Genomic DNA, 20,247 nt, shown 5'->3' on the forward strand with positions numbered 1-20,247 from the left:
AAACTGAGTAATTCAACTATGGGTTTTTTTTTATGCCCCTTCGGGCTACTTTCTTTTGAAAAATGTCATCCATCACACAAGACCAAAGTACGCCCTTCATGAGGATAAATTTTGTATTTACGTGCTGCAAAGTGGTGTATTTCGCAGTATAATACTAAAAGAATGTTTTCTAGGCATGTATTAGAAAATAATAAGAAAAATCTGGTATTTTATGCTTTTCTTCGTTAGGAGAGTTCACTTCCGAAAGTTATAACTCCTTTTCTAACTGTATGAAAATTACAAAAGTTTGCGCAAGTGCACTCTATAGTATTATAATATATTAATAAATCAATATTGAAAATGTCATTCAAATCAGACAAGTGCTCCAAATTGTAACTTTTTAGACTCTCAATGACGTAAAAATACTCCCAGACTTTAATGTTCCTTCTCGGAAAAACGAGAGATCAAAAACTTGGTGCCTTTAGCCTCTCTTAAAGAAGAGAATGAGATAGCATTTGGAAGTTTGTCCACTGCCAAATGTTCCAAACATCCTCCTAAATCTTCGAAGTAGGCCCACCCCAGAAAATGAATTGGCATGGATTAGTGGGTGGATTGATGTGCATTAGTAGGAATTAGTGGTGGAATAATTAATGCATGTTTGTGGGGGTTATTGAAATGAATTCATATGGATTGTTAGGGATTAATGCGTGGATTAAAGTGGATTAGTTGGGGATTACTGGATGGACCAAGGTGGAAGAGTGGGTCAGATCAGTATAACCACACATGATACCGTATTTACGAGCATAATTTGCACCATCACATAATTTGCACCATCGCATAATTTGAGCACCCTTAACTTATCACCCGGGTTTACGAAAAACATTTTTCACTCGCATATTTTATGCACCGCGCTGCGCTAGACCACCATCATGCACGCGGGCTCAACCCTATGGCTCTACCCAGTAGCATTCGGCTATTCCGCGTGTGTTGTTCGGAAGGCTTTTTTAATCTTTTGTGCACTGGGCGTTCATGGTGGTGTCAGAGGCCGCTGTTACAATCGCGGCGGCACCAGCGGCATCGCCACTCGGAACGGCCAGCAGCGTTTCTGGGGAGGATAAGCAGCTGGTAGAAGAGCCAACATCGCTGTTTGGCTGATGCATGTGACTCGACTGCCGGCTGCGCTTTTCTTGGTGGCTCTGACGGCTTGTGTTTGGTTGTTCGGTCGTGTCTTACGATGGGATATCACAACTATACGGCAAGTTTCAAACTGCTTGTCAGCGCCTTATCACGGCGCGGAGCGGCGAAGCCAGCGAGAATAACCGCGTGCGCACAAGTTTGCCCATAGACGACAATCATTGTGTCGGCAAAGTTGTGCGCATGTGGCTATTCTCGCTGGCTTTGCAGCTCTGTGCCGTGATAAGGCGCCGACAAGCAGTTTGGTCGACGCTCATGCGGCACAGTTAAAGAATTGTGTGGTGTGATAATTGATTAATTGATTCGCGCTTGCTATCCAGGACGAAGTTGCGAAAGCAAACTTACGGAATCTGGAACTACCGAACAATTAGCAGGGCCGCAAGCGATGACGCTGTTTTAGCGTTTTATTCAGCTTCATGCATGCACCTTCATGCCATCCCGCAAGGGGGGAGGGGGGTGGGGGGGGTGCGGGGCTTTTCATTTAGAGTGAACTTTTTTTCGGGGGGCGGCCAGCGTGGGGATCAGGCACTGGTGCTGACGTATACGCAGCAACATACACTATATATTGCACGTTATTGCACGTTATGACCTTTGTGGAGTTTTTTAAGTCGTGCTCGCAAAATTCCCGCGTAATTTGCACACCCCCCTTCTTCGAGCCCTAATTTCTGAATAAAGAGTGCACAAATTATGCGCGTAAATACGGTAATCCAATGGAAGGTACTTGAACCTTCTAGTCCTCGGATTTTCAAATTTGGCAGTGCTAAAGACACCATGACCTTCTCGACCATCAATTCGTTAGAAACCGGATGGCGTTTGCACCTCCACACTGCTGTCCATATAGCTCGCAGCACCATAAAGATAAAAGCCTGCAGCTGCCGAACTGTGTTGTGTACGCCACACGAACGCGGCTCAGCGACCGCAGCACAAAGAAAACCTGAACGGCTAGCGCCAAAGCATCAGGAGTGCCGTGGCCGGCGCGGGCGAGTGTTCAGGCAACAAAAACCTGCTACGGCATGCACCAGAGCACGGGTTCCACCAGTCTCGTGCACTTGCCTTTTCTCTTTTCCATTGCTTCACAGCTCTAGTAAATTTGCAGTAGTGTGTTGTACTCACTATGGGCAGACTTCTACCAACGAGGAGCAATGTCAGCCAAGGACTCTTTGTTCAAATTACTGTATTTATACGATTGTAAGTCGACTCGTATGTAAGTCGATCCCCCCAAATTGCATGTCGGGGAAAAAAAATGTTGACGCGAATGTAATCGACCCATTGCATGTCCGAAGACAAAAACTCCGGTGGACGTACTCAAAAAAGAAAATCTATTGCATAGATAGGCTATTCATCCTCACTTGAGTCATCTTCAGTAGTACTGCTGTCTTCGTCGCCGCTGCGGTCCCACAGCACATCGTCCTCCATGGAAAGCCCGCACTTCCTAAATGACCGCATCACGACATTGCGTGGTACGGCCGCCCAAGTGGAAATCACCCGCCCGCACACAGCCACCAGGGCGGCTCTCTTCACGCGCCCCGTTGGCGTAAATCCCCACCCTTCCGCCACCAGCCACTCGTTATACTCACGCCGGAGCAAGCCCTTGAATCGCTTGTTAATGCCAACGTCTAGCGGCTGCAGCTGCCTAGTCAGACCACCGGGAATCACCAGCATATCTGTATGTTCTTTTCGGAGCTCTGCCTTCACTTTCGCGGTAAGGTGGCCGCGAAATGAGTCCAGCACAAAGAGGTTCGGATTACAATCTATGAGGGATGCCTCTGGCCTCAAAAGCCACACGTGACGGTACCAATCAATAACTAAGTCGTCCGTCAGAAAGCCTTTTTCATTCATTCGCACAATCACACCTTTCAACAACATTTCCTTTCGCATAGCTTTTCTTTTGAAGACTATGTACGGTCGGAGCTTTGTGCCATCTGCCTAGCATGATAGCATAACAGTGAACCGAAGTTTCTCATTTCCTGTCAAGAAAAGCTTAACTTCGCGAGCTCCCCTCACGCTCACTGTTGTCTTGCTCGTCATGTCGAAGTAAACGGGAGACCGGTCCGCATTGCCGATTTGGCCGAGCAGGTATCGTCGCGAGTCGCGTAGCTTGAGGTAGTGCCTATGGAAGGCGAGAACTTTCTCCTCGTAAGCAGCAAGCAGCTTCTGGCATACACTAGTACGCTGACGAAGACGGGAGCCAGCCCTCTTCATAAATTTCGGAGCCCAAACCCTGCTACCTTTGAAGTCTGTTCGGGATATCCCAGCTTCTGCAGCGAAGAACCGGCTTTGTTGCATGATCATTTCGAATCTCACTAGAAGCTGCCGATCACTTATTTCGGTAACACATGCTGCAAGCTTGACCTCCAGCTTCAGAAAGCGTTCGGACTTCGGCCCGCGGAAACCTCTTCGCTTGGAGTCGCAGTCGAAAATTCTGTCTCCCTACTTCCGCCACTCCCACACCAACCGTTCAGAAACGTCGAACTTCCGGCCCGGGCACGCAGTTGTTCGTTTCTTCGGAGCAAATGATGGCCTCCCCTGTTGAACCTTGCACTGACTGAGCGCTGAATGCTTTTCGAACAGGTCGAGTTCATGGCAAAGCACATGGCCGGCAGTCGAGTCAAATGCACCAACTCCAAGCACCACCAAACAAAAAGTGATCAGTGTCGGGGCGTTGGCTCTTCCAGCAAACATCGGCATTCCCCAGAACCGCCGCCGTTATGCCGCCATATTACACAACCAACTGAAATAGCAGCTCTTCCATCAGCTAGCGACACTCCCGGGTGCTGGCGCAGACTCCGCGATTGTTTGACCCTTGCTTAACTATCCTTACTCCCGCGAGTGAGATGACACGAAATTGGTTTTTGGGGAAAGGAAATGGCGCAGTATCTGTCTCAAATCTCCGCGGAAACCCAGCCATAAGGGAAGGGATAAAGGAGAGACTGAAAGAAGAAAGGAATCAAGAGGTACCGTAGTGGAGGGCTCCGGAATTATTCTGACCACCTGGGGACCCGCCTTCGCGTTTCGCCTCCATCGAAACGCTGCCGCCGCGGCCAGGTTGTAAACCGGGTACCCTGATCAGTAGCCGAGCGCCCTAACCCCTGAACAACTGCGATGGGTAATGGTTTGCGCAGTAAAAGTAAAAAATGAAGAATCCTTGTCGAAAAGCCCGTGGAATACCTGAATGCTACGCTTGGAGCCGTAGAGCAAACAAAAACTTGTAACCTCACAGTAGCATCACTGATAACCGTTTTTCTTGCTTTTATTAGCATTCACAGGTTTCGTTTAGATTGTAAGTCGCCCCCCCCCCCCCCCCCCCACACTTCGGAACCTTAAATTTACAAAAAAAAAGGTCGACTTACAATTGTGGAAATACGGTAACCGCTGCGGATGCAGAGTCGTTAGAATTATCAGAAGTTCTCCCCCACTGAAATACACAGGGCTATGAAAAAGACCTGGGCATCAGTTCGAATTAAAAGAGTTCGCATTACCGATCTTTTACTGCTTTTACACAATTGTAAGTCGAATCAAACGTAAGTCCACAACCCATATCTCATATCAGAAAAATGACTTGGAGGTCACTTAAGCTCCGTCCTTAACAGTAGAACGCAATAGCATTATCCGGCTGCCACCGCTTATCATTAACCGCTATCAGCTGCCCTATGCAGGCGTGAAACCGAAAATGTCACTGGACTACTCGTCCACACAACGTGATCGCTGCTGCAAGTCCCACAGCAGATCGTTCTAATGTCATGCTCCAGCGAAATCCTGCACTTCGCAAACATCTGCACTATGAAAGCACGTGGAACAGCTGAAAATTTTGCTTCCCTGTAGAAGCCACATCTCTATCATCCGTTCAGAGACGTCGAACTTGGGGCCTGGCGTGGAGTTGTTCATTTCTTCAGTGCAAAGAATAACATCCATCTTGAATGCAGCCATGAACGAGAGACGGACGCTTATCTGACCCGGAAAACAAATCTAAGTCGAACGATGGCACGGTGGCGAGAAGCCAAAACAAGAGGGACGATGCACCTAGGGGGATGCCAGCTTGCCACTTATCAACAGCAAAAAAATCGGCCACCACACGCGGGGAGAAGAGGGAGAGCCCCGCAGCAAAAGTGCAACGACGCTGAAGCACCCCTGATACCTCGTTTGTCTCGCCTTTATTTATGGTGGCATGCTTTGGCTTCTAAAGTAAATCAACGCCCGCCCCCCCACCCACCCCACTTAGGATTTTCATAATTTTAAATATAGGTCTACCTACAATCGTGTAAAAACGGTAGCTGCATCCAAGAAATGCAAGGCACCGAGGCTTACAAATTTTGCATGAGAATGAGGTCACATTAAAGGGGCACTAAAAGAGAAACAATAAGTTAAACTAGACTGAAGGATTACCCTTTGGTAACTCTATTGACAATTCTGCACAACCAGATTACTTTGTAGGAAAAAAAAATATCTTAAAGACCTCAATTTCACCTTTGCTGTCTCGCCCATGAAAACTGGGGCTTCCTACGTTCTGTGGATTAAATAAAAAAAAGCACCTCTTGGTGAATCAGGGGGGGCTGCCAATGGAGAGCACCACCGCTAGAGCGAGCAAAAACGCGGCTGGAAGCAATGGCATGGTGGCGAGAAGCCAAAACAAGAGGGACCATGCTCATACTCGCTCATGCTCATAATGGCTCATACTCGCGGCCATCAGCCTGTCTGTCTGATGTCACGCTCTTGCGCCATTGGTAGTTCACTGCGCATGCGCAAGGTGGCGCCACCTGCGCACACGGTGCGCCCACGCCAGACGCCTTGCAGCTGTCGACCCGGGTGCCGCGCAACCTCCCTCCTAGACGCTCGCGTCAATGGAGTCCCAGAATGCGGGCAAACGCAAGCACACTACTCCCCCAGCTACACTGCGACAGAAGACCAATGAGCGAATGCGTTGGCATCGGCTTAATGCTTCGTTCCGTCCATCTGTCCCTTTGCGAAATCTATCGCACTATAGCCATCAATCAAATGACATCAACTCTATAAGAAAAAAATCCTTGAACACGGCGGGATTCGAACCACCATCCTTCTGTTCCGGAGCCGAGCGTGCTATCGATTACGCTACTTCCTGCAAGCGCATATGTAGTAACAACTGTGTACTTAACACCTTAACTACACATCAGCGACACAAGCAGCAACACCGGTCTAAAGGCTTTTGCCTCACCGCACTTTAGGTCAACAAAGAGCCCTGAAGGGAATGAATTTTTTTTTCCACAAAAAAACAATTTTTTTTGTTATTTTCACAAAAAAGAAATCTAGCCAGAACTAACTGCAGCTCGACCACTCCTATAGAAATGTGCAGAGACTCACGGCTGCCCAGGCTAGTTGCTGCTTCAGAACCTCACGTTCCTCGTTTAAATCGAGCGAGGCCACAGCGGTGGTCAGGGTGCCAAGCAGGCGGCGCACCACAAACTGCTCGCAGGGACCCAAGGCAGCTGGCACCTTGTTCTCCATGACATCCTGTAGCATCTGGTAGATATCCGCGAACTGGGGGAGCTCCAGACCATAATCCTCCGTGGGATCGGCGAAGGGCTGCCGCTGGCACGATTCCACCACCTGCACAAAGACAGCATGCAAAGAAGAAGGGACCAATGCAGGCAAGCCGACAGAGGGTGAATGCAGGCCTTCCAATGCTGACACATTACTGCCACCTCTCTGGAATGACGATTTGATCCTAATGGCACAATGGCAGCTTGGTAACAGAGCACTACCTTGGGAGTGCACATAACGGAGCGTCAATAGAGAGTAAGACACACCCACAAAGAAAATGACAGCCCATTAGGCCTGTGTCACACTGCGGAAACAAAACAGTGACATCGGCAAAACACTTTCGCCAGCAAGCCATTAACAAGTTGCTGAACCAACTCATTCCCTAACATGTCACACTACACAAGCAGCAGAGAAACAAGACAGGCTGCTGTAGTATTGCCTCAGTATGACAGCTTTCGGGAACCAGCACTAGGAACAAACAACGTTCGTAGACACAGTTTGGCCTGCTCTCCGGCTGGGCAAATTTTCTGGCACCAACGCACCAGCCAAAGCACGCACTTTGTGGTGACTGACCACTTTCGTGCCTTTCCCGATTGCAAGCATTGTTTGCAAAGCATTTCCTTTCGCCGCATTGTTGTCTGCGGCGGTGCAGCATCTTGCAGGCATGCAAATTGCCGCGGTGCAGCATCTAGCAGGCATGCAAATTGCCGCGGTGCAGCATCTAGCAGGCATGCAAATTGCCGCGGTGCAGCATCTTGCAGGCATGCAAATTGCGGCGGTGCAGCATCTTGCAGGCATGCAAATTTCCGCGGTGCAGCATCTAGCAGGCATGCAAATTGCGGCGGTGCAGCATCTTGCAGGCATGCAAATTGCCGCGGTGCAGCATCTTGCAGGCATGCAAATGCCGGCAGGCAGACTACTGTCATCGACACCGCCAGATGGCTGGCTGCCATGCCTCAATCCTGCCCACGCCTCCGCTGGAGCCACTGCGGAGGAGCGCCGCCCTGTCCCCGTCCCATTCTTGTGTGCAAATTACCATACGCTCCTGACGAGCGTGGCTTTCCACAAAGCCCCTTTCACTCTGGCGCAGCCCCTCTCTGCCTGTAGCGACGGTTCCGTCTTCCGTTGTTTTTAACGGCGCCAGCCAGCAACAAATCAGCACGGATGTCGGCAGATAAGTCTGCAAGGTGCTCGTGAAAATATGCTGCTGTCATTTTCACCCCAGAGAGCTATCGCAATGGTCGACACGAGGAGATTCTTGTGGGACGCAACGAAGCAGGTACCATCAGCCTCAGCTTAAGGATAGATCATTAGAAGAGAGCGCTACAACGAGGGATTAGATGTCACGGGTGAGCACGAGTTATTTGACCAGGCGTATTGAAAACCAATATAAACAAATCAGTACCGTCGCATTCTTTCTCAGAGATTTTTTGAGGGGGGGTATGCTTCCTGTAGGCATTTTTAGTTTGTACTACTGCACTCGCTTCGGAAGTGAGACGGTGTTATGTGTAGGCGCGTTTCCTGTCATATGTATGAGCCGTTCGAGACAGAATCGACAACGCAAAACATCAGCATAATCCGCCTTTTTCATTTTCCTGTGCTGCCACCTCGCGTACAACGCTGGAAGCTCACTGGTAGGGTACTGCGCGCCCAACCCGGCCGGACTGAGTGCCGCTCCGGAGCACGTTTTGTTGGAATCTGTCGACGATGCCGTGTGCCAGCACCTGGTACCTGGAGGATTTATAGGGTTGACTGATGGCTGGGTGCAAAGTCCGAGGCAGGCTGCAGCGCCCACCGAAGAGCAAATTCTTCAGAATCTCCAATCATCCGGCATGCGATGCGAACACCAGCTAGCAAGGGCCGCCGCTTCAGAGATGAAGGCTACATTCGGAACATAATGTTCAATGAGATATCCCCGATCAGTGAGGTTGGCGTTTTCCGCTGTATATGCCTGCAATTCATGAAAGGTGGATACTACATCGTGCACGCCGTAGTACAGAAAACGACTAAGGACAACAGTTTTCACAAGCAATCGTTGTGCTCAAGCGCTGCAGAATAGCTACACGAGCTATAAAAGCGCAAGCGTACTCGAACAAAGCAGCTCTGCTAGCATTTCACTGTATTTTCCCACAGCACACCGCTGCATAGGTTAAACAAGCATGCGCGTCCAGAAAGACGAGCGCGAGAGGCAATTGATCCATTCTGGCGATACCACGCAGAGCTCTTCATTATGGATATGATGTGAACACACGCATAACGCACCTTCTTCTTCTTGTGCCTCTTAATACATGGCACGTACCCACACGGGGGGGATTGGCCAGGGTGTAGTGGCATAAGCAAGGAAATTTCCATAGGAGATTATGACAAAATTTTAGCACCATGCGTGAATGCTCTCGCAGCTTCTTTTTCATTGCCCGCTCCATCGCACGTTGAAAGCAGCTCACAGCACTTGTCCATTTGGCCTTCTTGCTTGAGAAAGCAAAAAGCGTCGGAACGATGTCTGGGTGCCGCGGTGACATTCGAGGCCTTTTTGCCCATGAATAAAACACTTCGAGATAGACTGCACATGCATTTAACCACAGTACATCGTTCGTACCCGTCACAAAGTGATTCCCGCTCAGTCTTGACGTGCTTGACGGTGCCCAAGGGCATCCACGATCGTTGAGCCGGCGAACTGTTTTTATCCACGCTTCGCGTCGAAGGCTGTCCCGGGAAGCGCTCCGAAAGCAAAAAAATTCAAGTTTGCTTCCCTTTACATATTGGGCATTGCAGCCGTATGCAGCACATTTCGTAGGTATCGCCAAATGCGTCGCGCTGAACGCCCGACGGCTGCAGCAACGCACCCCGCGTAGGATGCCGGTTTGTTTACACTTCCACGGCCGGTCTCGAGTAGAGCGTGCGACCCTTCCAATATGTTTCGCGACACCACCGCCAGGGAATGGGCGCATGCGCAGTCGCGTCGTGAAAAAGGCGGATTACTGCTGCAGTAGCCGCACACAGCAATTACAGTAATCCCTCGTTATAACGAAGTCAGCGGGACGGCAAAAAAATTGGTTATAAGCGGCAATTCGATTCAAGCGACCACCTGAGAAAATCTAAAGCAGTCGAGCTTTAATTGTGCCACAACGGCGTGGAAGTCAAAATACAATGTATTCAGTAAAGCAAAACTTAATTCAGGTGCAAAAAAGGCAGTAAGCATTGGCTGTTTGAAGTTATTACCGGGTGCGTGCAGCCCCTGCTCTAATCTGACCATGCATTGCACAAGGCCACGGTCGCCGCCCATGAATTCAACCTTTTGAATCCCGAAGGCAGTGGCCGCTTTCGTGCGGTGGGGGGTCACGGAAATGCTATGGCTCGAGTCTGAGGTTGTGTTTGTTGTGCTCAAAAAATGATTAGCCGCTCAATTTAGGTACACAGCGCGATCATGGAAACTGAACGGTTTTGCAGTGGGGGCTTCGCATGATTACGGGCACTTTTTTTTCCTCGAGGTGTACAGCTGTGAAGTTTGCGATTGAGTTTTTCGGTGCACCGTTGTCGACGACACTATGCTAATTTTACGTTTCGAGCCTCAGTGTTCGCGCAGTGTCGCGTCCGCGCCGTTGACAGATGTCTAGGAACAAAATTCAATGGCCCTGCCAAGCATTTCGACCGTTCGTTTAGTTGGATGGCGCGAATCAAGCATGACCTGCTTGAGAAAATGGCCGGGGAAGCACCGTGGTTGCGTTGACCCGCCATGTTGACAGCCCGACTCGCCGTTGGCAGCGCTCAGATTTTTCGTGTTTTCGGCAAGTTATCAGTCGATTTGCACCATCAAAAGTGCAACGAAGCTAGGGGCGGTGTTTTATTGCGATGCAGGCCGATTATGACTAGCAGCGAGAAAATTTCTAGGCCGGCTTCCCCAAGGTCGTCTTCCTGATTTGTTAACATAGCTCCTCGCGTCGAACACGGCAAAGGGCGTGCGACAGCAGTCGCTTGCGACCAGGCAGCAGCTCGACATCACCGTTATTCATGCTTGCAACCGCGACCAGCGGGTTGCCTTCTTGTCTGAAGTGAAAACTCTACGAAAAGACGTTGTTCGCGCACTTTCGAGAGTTTTGTCTGCTTTGGCCGATGTGAAATGGTTAGGCTTAGCGACGACGACGGCAGCCAGGGAGAAGCTCAGTTTGCTGCCGAAAGCTCACCTCGCTCTCGACTCGCAAGCGTGAATAGGCTCATAATCGGAGGGACACCTCTTCTGTGCTTTCTGGCACGTTTCAGAGCCAAAAATGTTCTTTAGAGCGGTAAAACTTTGCTCACCGAGCTCACCCCTTGGAATGCTATGGCGCAAGTCTGCCCGCGGTCTTTTGGCCACTTTTCGGCAGCCACGAGACCACTGTTTTCTGGCATCGCAAAGCGTCATGAAAATTTTATTTTCGTTTGGATTCTATCACTGGGGACACCAGTGATGCGACTGCAACCGATTGGGCGCGCTTCCATTCGCATTCGCTGTAAACAGCTGGGGGCACTCGGCACTCGCTCGGTACCCGTTACTAGGCAGGTCATCGGTCGTAGGTTTGGTACCTTTGTGGCCTGTTCTGTGCCTGCCTGAGACTAATTCGTCGGCGGTATTAATTTGTCACAACATGCGCAAACGAGTCGCCGCTGCCGTGGCGATAACTCCGCTCGCCACTTCGCTCTAAGCGGCTCAAGCTCTTCGTTCGCTTCGAGTAATTCGGCTTAAAATGCAGGCGTTTTGGTCGGGACCAGAAGAAATTTTGAATAAAGCGATATTTCAAGCAAAGCGATTTCGTTCTAATGAGCAATTACTGTATTCGTTCTACATCTTTACTGCAAAACGCATAAGGCACTAGACAGCACAAGGCACCTCCTGGTTTAGCAGCTGCACATGGATAGAGGCGGCGGAGGAGCCCCACCCAAATTCTTTTTCCAGTGAGACAAGGAGTTCGCCAACAGTTGTCACAGAAGTTTCAGACACATGTTGCTGGATGAATGGGAATTCTTTCCAATGAGCCCGTGTTGCTGTGGTGTGATAGGGTCACCAACATTACGGAAATGTCGTGTTGGCGAACGGAGTTTGCAGACTCGTTTCCAAGGAGCACTGAATGGTAAATAACAAATGTAAAATGTGAGAGTCCACTAAGTACAACAGGATCCTCGCACACCAAGCTTGTCACGTCAATTTCCCTCTATGGAGAGTACACTCAATTTGCTGCCTGTTTTAGCCATGTGGTCTAGGTAGCCCTGGGAATGACTGCATTCATGAGAGGCGAGTGCTGTTGCCATTCATTTCTTTACCCTGTTGGGGGAGAGAGGCGCCTGAGCATTTTTTCCAACACCATGAATTCAAAAAAATCTAGGGAAGTCTTCGCTTTGATTTCAGCCTGGCCTTGATTTCGGACTGCGGCAGATGGCCCTGGGTGCTGCACCCGATGCGCTCCTCACATTACTGATGCCTTTACAATACACAATGGATGTGGCAGAAGGATGCAACCTGCCATTGCCATCTCACCTTCACAAGTGCCTGTGAGCGGTCAAAGCGACGCCGCTTCACGTCCAGCGCCCTCCGTAGGATGCGAAGAGCTTGCGTCGTGCGTCTGCCAGTTGCGCCCTGCATTAGATGCGATCTTTCTTGCACCGGCGCTCCATCAGAAAATGGCTGCAAGAATTAGAGAGAGCAAAATTTCAGATCTACTTCCTTTTAATAAAAATACATTGACTACGCGTCATCAATAATCTTGGTGGCTTCATATCTGGCACCACTGATTTCCTCTCATCAGACATACCACACCTGCACTCTTTGTGGCATTTACTATGCAGCGAGATGATTTTATTAAATTTTTAGGGACAATTTGATGGTCGCACTTCAGACAATTCGGGCGTTTTCTTCAGTTCCTTGAAGTCCCAATTAGTGAGATCTTACTTTAATGGGAAACAAGTATATTATTGATAACATTTTTTAAAACCCCACCTCCATTTAACACTGGCGGTTGAATAAATAAATCATTGCATTTCACCAATACTTGATGTTGTACTGATGCTTATAGCTATGTCTGCACACAGAAGAGGTTACAAAATGTTATGCACAGACGTAAATCACCATTGGCCTTGGATCATATAAAGGTGCACTTCTGAAAATTCAAGCTTCTGATCATTTAAACTAAACTCCCTGGTCCCTTGAAGTCTGAATTATTGACTGTCTACTATAGTACATGCAAAGAGTAATAATATCACACAAACACAAGAGAAAACTTGCAGTGACTTTTGTAAGGCCCGTTTAAGTAACTAACATACATATTGCACTTTCAGTTCACAGTCACATTTATCAGCACTGATGTGTGTAAAAGATCAGTGGCACACAGCTGCAGAACACGCATGCAAAAAGCAGATGCACATCACTAGGTCATAGCAATTAGAAGTTCTGTGTCGCTTCCTGCAGTTGGTTACGACTGTTTTTTCCATTTTTTGTACAAGAAACGTCATTTCTACAAATCATCTTGGGCACACTCATTCTTGTTTTGAGCGTGCATTTTTCACAAACTGTAAGCTTGAAAAAGAATTTTTTTTTCAAGTCTCGCTTAATTTTTTTACCTTAGCTTTCTAAGGAGGGAGGCTACCCTTGAACACCAACTTTGTTTGTTTCTTGAGATATCTGAATGAAATTTTCAGGGTAGGCTCACAGCACAAACATTTCAAGAAATACTGTTTCATGAAGCTGTGCACACTGGTTCTAAGGTTCAGGAGCATATCAAACTGGTTCACATGGGCCCCTTACTCCAGGTCTGGAGAATTTGAAAATGGTTATTCCTACATAGGTACCGCAGGGCAAGGCAAGGCCCTTTTGTTGAATTTCCCCGCTGAAAAATTTTAGCATAGCACTGAATTTGGTGTCATTGATTAGACCTCATTAGCCAAAATTATTTGCTTATGACAAATTCCAGACACAATATTCTGAATAAACGAGCTTGACTTGCCTTTAGAAATTTATTCAGGTACGGAAAAAAAAAGACATGGAAATTCAATAAGTGGTTCCCGAGATGCAACCAGAATCTCGATCACCTCGCACATGAGGAAATGCGTTTCCAAGTGAACGGCGGGCGATGCGTTGTCACGCTTCGGGGTAGATGCGAGACAGAAGCTGGAGGCCACAATCTCCGAGGTTGATGCCTTCGGCGCACAAGGCATGCCTGAAGCAAAGCATTCTTGCACCGATGACGCTGCTGGTACGTCTCTGGAAGCAGCGATGCAATCACTGTCTAGTAGCGATGCAGAAGCAGCTACGTGGCTGGAAGCATCGACAGTTTTTGGCGGCACGCTTTGCCGAACGAACAAACTTCACTGCACGCTTCCGCGCAACGAACGCGTGTAGCGTCTTTAGCTTTGCTGGACACATCGTGACTGACTGCGCAATAGTCAACAGTTTGCAGGAAACAGTTCGGACGGCACAGCGAGAGATCGTAGACGTGACAACGGCGATCACAACGAGAAAAAGAAATAAAGAGCGACGGCAGCCGGGACGGACAACGCGGCGGCCGCCGCAAGAGGGGGTCGCCGCGTCAACGCGCGCAGCAGCCAACAGCGGCCGCACGATCCCCCATGTTTTCGAGGAGCGCATCCTTCACCCAATCACAGCCTCGCATTTAAAATGTGGGAAACTCGAAAGGCGCTTTGAGGGCCCCAATCACAAGCGAGCCACGCTCCCACCATGCCACCGCCACCGAAGGCGGCAAAAAAAGAGCAAGAATTCACGAACGAAACAAGACCAAGATGGCGGCGCTTGGTTCGCTGGCTGAGGAACAGCGTCTGCGCTAAGTTGGGGTATTTTCGGCGCTTTCTCGCAGCTCAGCGGGCACCGCGTCATGTTAGATATTTAATATGAAGTACTTTCACGATGAATTAGTCGTTCATATTTACAGAAAAGGTAGTTTGACACATACTGCCGGAATATGTACCTTGCCAAAAATCGACTTTTTCGCGATTTTTTGGTTTTCAAGAGCCGCGCCCCCCTTAACTTACTTGACGGCAGTCGCTGATCGCGGCGGTACTGCCTGGGCCAGCTTCTCCAAGTCACTGCTTCCATGTTCCTTCAACGCATCCAACAGCTGCTTGCGTTCACTGCAGAGACAGAAGCACAGCACTATGACGTGTACTCCTTCCGCACCCAGCAGCTTATTTGCAAGGCAGGCTTACAAGCAGACTTCAAGTGAAGAAATCTCAGATCATCTTAAGCTGAGCTGGCATCAGATACAGCAGTAACAACATGCAGCAGAACCTTGCTGTTATGTTCCTGGGTGCAGAGTTTTGCCAGCTGCTATGTCTTCATGAGCGAGTCCCACCTAACCTCCAATACAATAGAAACCCATGCGATACAGACTCCTCGGTTATGTCGCAACTGTGACAGCATTCCCACATGCTACGTCGCAACAGTGCTTTACCCTGCGCCAGCATTTTGACATACAACGTTCAGCGAGCGTGGAACAGCAGTGCCAGACTGCCTAAAGCGGAACAGAGTTCATCTGCTTACCTGATTTGATTGCATGGCAAAAAGCAAGCACTTTCATGTGTTGTGAATTTTGGTTTTGTTTTTCCTGTGTTGCAGGGATTGCGTCTATTCACTGTCGCTTGCGTTTTTTAGCGCTAGTAACCTTGTTTCAGAGAGTGAATCAAAAGCATCAAATAGCCTGTCTTTCTTCTTTAATAACGAATCCATCGACACATGGCCGCCACCGTGTTCGGTGGCTTCCGCCATGCTGCAACCATGCCAATGCTGTCGAGCACACTTACAGGCAGCATGATTCTGGATGCAGCTGCTAGTGCAGTTCCATCACCGGTGCAGCACGAACAACTGAAGGCGCGAAAACGAAGCTGTACGACTGCTAATGCTGTGCGGGGAGCGCCGTTGGCCACAAGGCATGTTTCTATCATCCACGTTTGCCTTGTTGTCTGCGGCTTAACACAATTTCTAGGTTCCAATAGATGAAGATTCTGTAGGATTAAAGCGACTGCATTAAAAATGGAGTATAACTATTCATGCATGCCCAAACTTCACCTGCTATGCACTGCCTCCATCTTCGCTACTACCTGCCTTCCACAAAAGGCTGCTCAGGAGGACAGAGCCATCGCAGGGCATCTAGGTCATTCAGTGCATGCAAACGAGTGCGAGAACTGCAGAGCCTTGAAAATTCCAGTGAAGCATTGCTACCCTTACTATAAGTTAAAAACAATACAATCCCCCCCCCCCCCGAAAAAGGCCAGACAACGATGGTACAATTTTTCTCACGCACGCCTCCCGACTACTATGTTTCCCGGCTGGTACATTCCTTTTCAGAGGTCCTGTGGAACATAGAGCAGCAGAGTTCTGTGGATAATTCTTAGCTGTAGAGTTTTTTACACAAAAGTGATATCCCACTCTGGACAAGCTGACAGAAGTTGTTTCATGACAAGTCAACAGGCTGCAGTACAAGCTCAAAGCAAGACTGCCAGTTAATACAGAGCCAACCCACCACACAGCCTCAGTACCTGTGGCCTGGCTTGAATGCTGTCACATGCCAATTCGCAATCTTGTGCCCCACTGTTATTAACCACAAGTAAACATTCCCTTTAAACTTCCTTCCACCACAATGAATCTGATGTCATAGAAAGTTTGCAGCATATTAAACAAAATAAAAATAAGAAATGAGCACTGAAGAACAATTTTGTAATCACAACAGCTCAGATGTACAACAAATCCTTAACAGAATCGAACATGTTGAAACAGATTTTGTAAGTTTCAGATGCCAGAAGCATCATATTCCAGTTATGAAAATTCTGGTGAGTAAAATGATGTGGTGCCAGCTTTCGCAACTATTTTAACACTAGTGCCATCAGCCATGCAATAATCAGATTCCGAACAGCTATGTCAATGTCAATGGATATTGTCACTGGATACTTATGAACACCCTCCAATGAAGCCTATCCAGGTGATGAATGGAATCGACATCTGGTCTGACGGCTGCCCAGAAAGACGCAATAAGGCACACGATGCCCTTGCAACATACGGGAAGTGCACCACACACCAATGAAAAGCAGCCTTCAACGAGGAACAACAAAAATTTTTTGATCGCCTAGACATGTTACTGTGTTTCCCCCCAAAAAATTCCCCCAATATATGTGAAGAATGGCGAATCTGTTCAATTTGGAAAGCTGCAGTGGCAGAGTTTGAAAATACTGAGGTAAAGAAATGAGTCTTCACTGATGGAGTGTTTGAAGATTCAGGGAGTTTCGGAGCTGAGGAATACTGTCGCATGTGTAGTTGCTAGTTATAAAACGAATCACACGGTACTGTAATGATTTGAGTAACTGTGTTAAATGACCCTGATGCGGATTCCAAATAATGGAGGCGGCATATTCCAGCTGCAATTTCACCAGAATGTTGTACACCAGGAGCTTTGTGTCAGGTGTAGCCACATGTACAGTGTTTTTCAAATTACTCCTAGTGTTCTACTCACTCTGCTGAAGGTGTATTCCATGTGCCGATTCCATGACATGATGACACAGAGGCATTTGAACTGACTTATCCACTCGATGGCAGCATGGTTGATATAAGAAAATGGTACATTGTAGCGACATGTATACTGTAGTTCACGAGTTCCTTGCGGCACTACTGAAGACAGCGACTGCCTCAAACAATCACGAGAGTGCGTTAAACACATTCCTCCGTGCCTCGCCATCTGTGTGTCTGCCTGCAGCGTACATCGATATGGTTCACACCGACGCTGCTCCCGAGAATAGAAGTGGCAGAATCGTCCGTCCAAATAAAAAATAGCCCGAATTTATCCCTCATATGATTTGTTATTGTCGAGATAAGATGAAGCAAAAGCCTCGTGCCCCATTTACGGCCAGTGAACGTACTGAAAACGACAGTACAGTCACCGACCGATTTTTCAGACTCGAAGGGACCCGAAAAATGGTCCGAATAATTGAACAGTCCGAAAAATCCGTGAAGTACAAAAAAACTACTTTATTGAGATGAAATCTGCTTAAAAATGTCACTGATTTTACCTCGCGACAAATTTCTCTTGCTGGCGACGATTTGCGCCTGTATTTGCGCCAAATTTGTGCTTTCACTCTACACGATCGACAGAAAGGTCACCGCATTTAGTTGGAATACTTCCCACGCTTCTTTGACGGACCTGGCGGGGCCATGTTGTCCACAACCCGAGTGTGCACTACACCGCTCGTCAAACACACACAAAGATAAGGCACTTTTTGTTCAAAGCGGCGGAACCGCCGGACGCAATAACAAAACGGCGAACGGATGTAACTTCGTGAAGACTGAGCGCCACTCGGTCAACGCGGTCAGAGGAGCCCAAGTGACGAAACGGCGAATGGCAAACGTATGAGACCCGCAGTGATGGCTCAATGGCTAGGGCGCTCGGCTACCGATCCGGAGTACCCGGGTTGGATCCCGACCACGGTGGCCGCGTTTCGATGGAGGCGAAACGCAACGGCGCCGGTGTGCTGTGCGATGTCAGCGCACGTTAAAGATCCCCAGGAGGTCGAAATTATTCCGGAGCCTTCCACTACGGCACCTCTTCCTTTCTTCTCTCAGCCCCTCTTTTATCTCTTCCCTCCGATATACTAGATAGCTCCTGCACAATTTCCTTCCCCCAACGACCAATTTTCAACGTAAGGGACAAGCGATAACTGCCCGCGACAACACCGGCGACAAAAGCAAGTTGACGGCGATGACAATCCGGCTGCCACCTCAAAGTGTCAGAGATCGCAGGGACCTCTACTGGCAACAATCAGGACGTAAGTGTGTCAAGCCAATCCAACTGCAGTGTAAATCAACCTCAACCCAAGATGGCGCTTTCTGCGCCGGAGAAAAGCCGATAAAATGGCCAATTTTGGGCTGCAGGCGACTGAAATTAGTCCGAAAAATCGAACTTTCGGACTTCTGAAGTCCGAAATACCCGTCGCGAATATGTATGTGCTTCTATGCAGTGACTGACGGTGCCTCACCGAGGTCCGGAACATCCTACAACTCCGAATTATTGAAGTCCGAATTACCCGTCGGCTACTGTAATAACATTAATCTATCCTGAAGCTAGGAGTCCTGCTTAGAAGTGCAACACCATTTTGGAAACAATATTTTCGCGTTTGAAAGAGCAGTGGCACGAGCCACGCACGACAGACTCTGCAAATAGCATACATAACGCACGCACACAGTAAAGCTCGACTTGAAATAGTGTTTTGCACATGTACACCACAAAGCACGCAATGCTCTTAGCAAAACGCTATCCCATATGCCCATTTTATACTGGCACAACATTCTGCAGTGTCAGAACATCGCTGTGCACTCATCGCGGCTTTGGTAGTGCTACAAGGAATTACCGAGATGGAGTAAAATGAATGTAATTACCTTGGTTTTGTTAACAATAATCTGTATTAACCACACAACACATCATTATGATAATGAATTAAGGCCCTCCTGTAGAAGATGAGACTCGTTAGGTTTATTAATCTGATGATAAATGACACAGTCATCAACATTATTAGGAATTAAAGACTGGTGGGTGCCCGCAGGTGCACATACAGGGGAGGGTGCTCCAGAGATGGTATCTTCCAGACCAAGAGTGTGCCCCATCAGCTTCGATCCACTAGGGGCGCTGGGGGTGTGCAGGCTTCACGGACGCACATGTGCATGCAGTCCATCTGTACTATTTTAAACCGGGTTTCAACTGTATGTCCTTTAGAAGGCTTCGCATGAGAGGCTGCAATCAATTCAATACAGTGGTTGGAACAGCGAAACAGGGTGGGGAGAGCCCCCTGGCTAGGGAAATACAGTCCAGCCCGCTTATAAAGAACATGAGCGTCACGCGGCGTCTGTTCGTTATATCCCGAAGTTCGCAGTAAGTGGACTACAGCTTTAAAGACGGTTGCTTGTCAAAACACAAAATTTTTTCTTTGCGAAAAAGTCTGTGATGGACGTGTGTTTTTGCAGCGCAGATCCGATGAGGGAGGTTTCCGGATTATTTTAAGCAAAAGCGTGCTCCTCGCCGAGACCCTTGGCATAGACAAGTTGTCTGAGGCTCTCTATGTAGCCCATTGCTACAGGCGCGCTTATGGGTGCTGGCTCCGTAGTTTCATCCTCATCTGATTCCTCCGCGTCACTCTCGTCCCGCACTTCAGAAACGATGCCCTCCGTGCACGGTTCCGCGCTGTCGGCGTAGTCATCGACAGGAATAAAATCATTCCAACCAATGTCATGGCCCCCCATGTCAGAGTCGACGACACGCTGCAACAAATCGCTGCCGGGCTGGTCATCTTGCGAAGCATCAGGCTCGGCTTCAGACACTGTGTCGACGAAGCCGGCCTTGCGGAAGCAGTTCCACTTGCCAGTGGCCGTCAGCTCCACCCAAGCCGCTTTCATCATCTCAACCGCTAAATACAATCGAAATGGGCACGGTGTTCCCGTCCAACATTCCGAATTACAACCAGGGCGACCAGGGCCCCGAAATTTGAACGAAGCCAATGAAACGTCCGCACCGCAACAAGAGTGACTGAAGCGCGCGATGGGGT

At 48.6% G+C, this 20,247-nt stretch overlaps 1 protein-coding gene across 1 annotated transcript in view; it reads right to left on the bottom strand.

Moving 5' to 3' along the window:
* Nucleotides 1-20,247, bottom strand: part of LOC144097824 (uncharacterized) — a 47,615-nt gene that overhangs the window by 15,741 nt on the left and 11,627 nt on the right. Inside the window, exons 3-6 of the mRNA XM_077630449.1 lie at nucleotides 14,701-14,799; nucleotides 13,744-13,915; nucleotides 12,197-12,343; nucleotides 6,508-6,753 (exon numbers count right to left, since the gene is read on the bottom strand). Coding sequence (XP_077486575.1) covers nucleotides 6,508-6,753; nucleotides 12,197-12,343; nucleotides 13,744-13,915; nucleotides 14,701-14,799 — 664 coding nt within the window. The remainder of the gene's footprint in view (nucleotides 1-6,507; nucleotides 6,754-12,196; nucleotides 12,344-13,743; nucleotides 13,916-14,700; nucleotides 14,800-20,247) is intronic.

The sequence above is a fragment of the Amblyomma americanum genome, chromosome 7 (genome assembly GCF_052857255.1).
Source record: "Amblyomma americanum isolate KBUSLIRL-KWMA chromosome 7, ASM5285725v1, whole genome shotgun sequence".
NCBI lineage: Eukaryota > Metazoa > Arthropoda > Arachnida > Ixodida > Ixodidae > Amblyomma > Amblyomma americanum.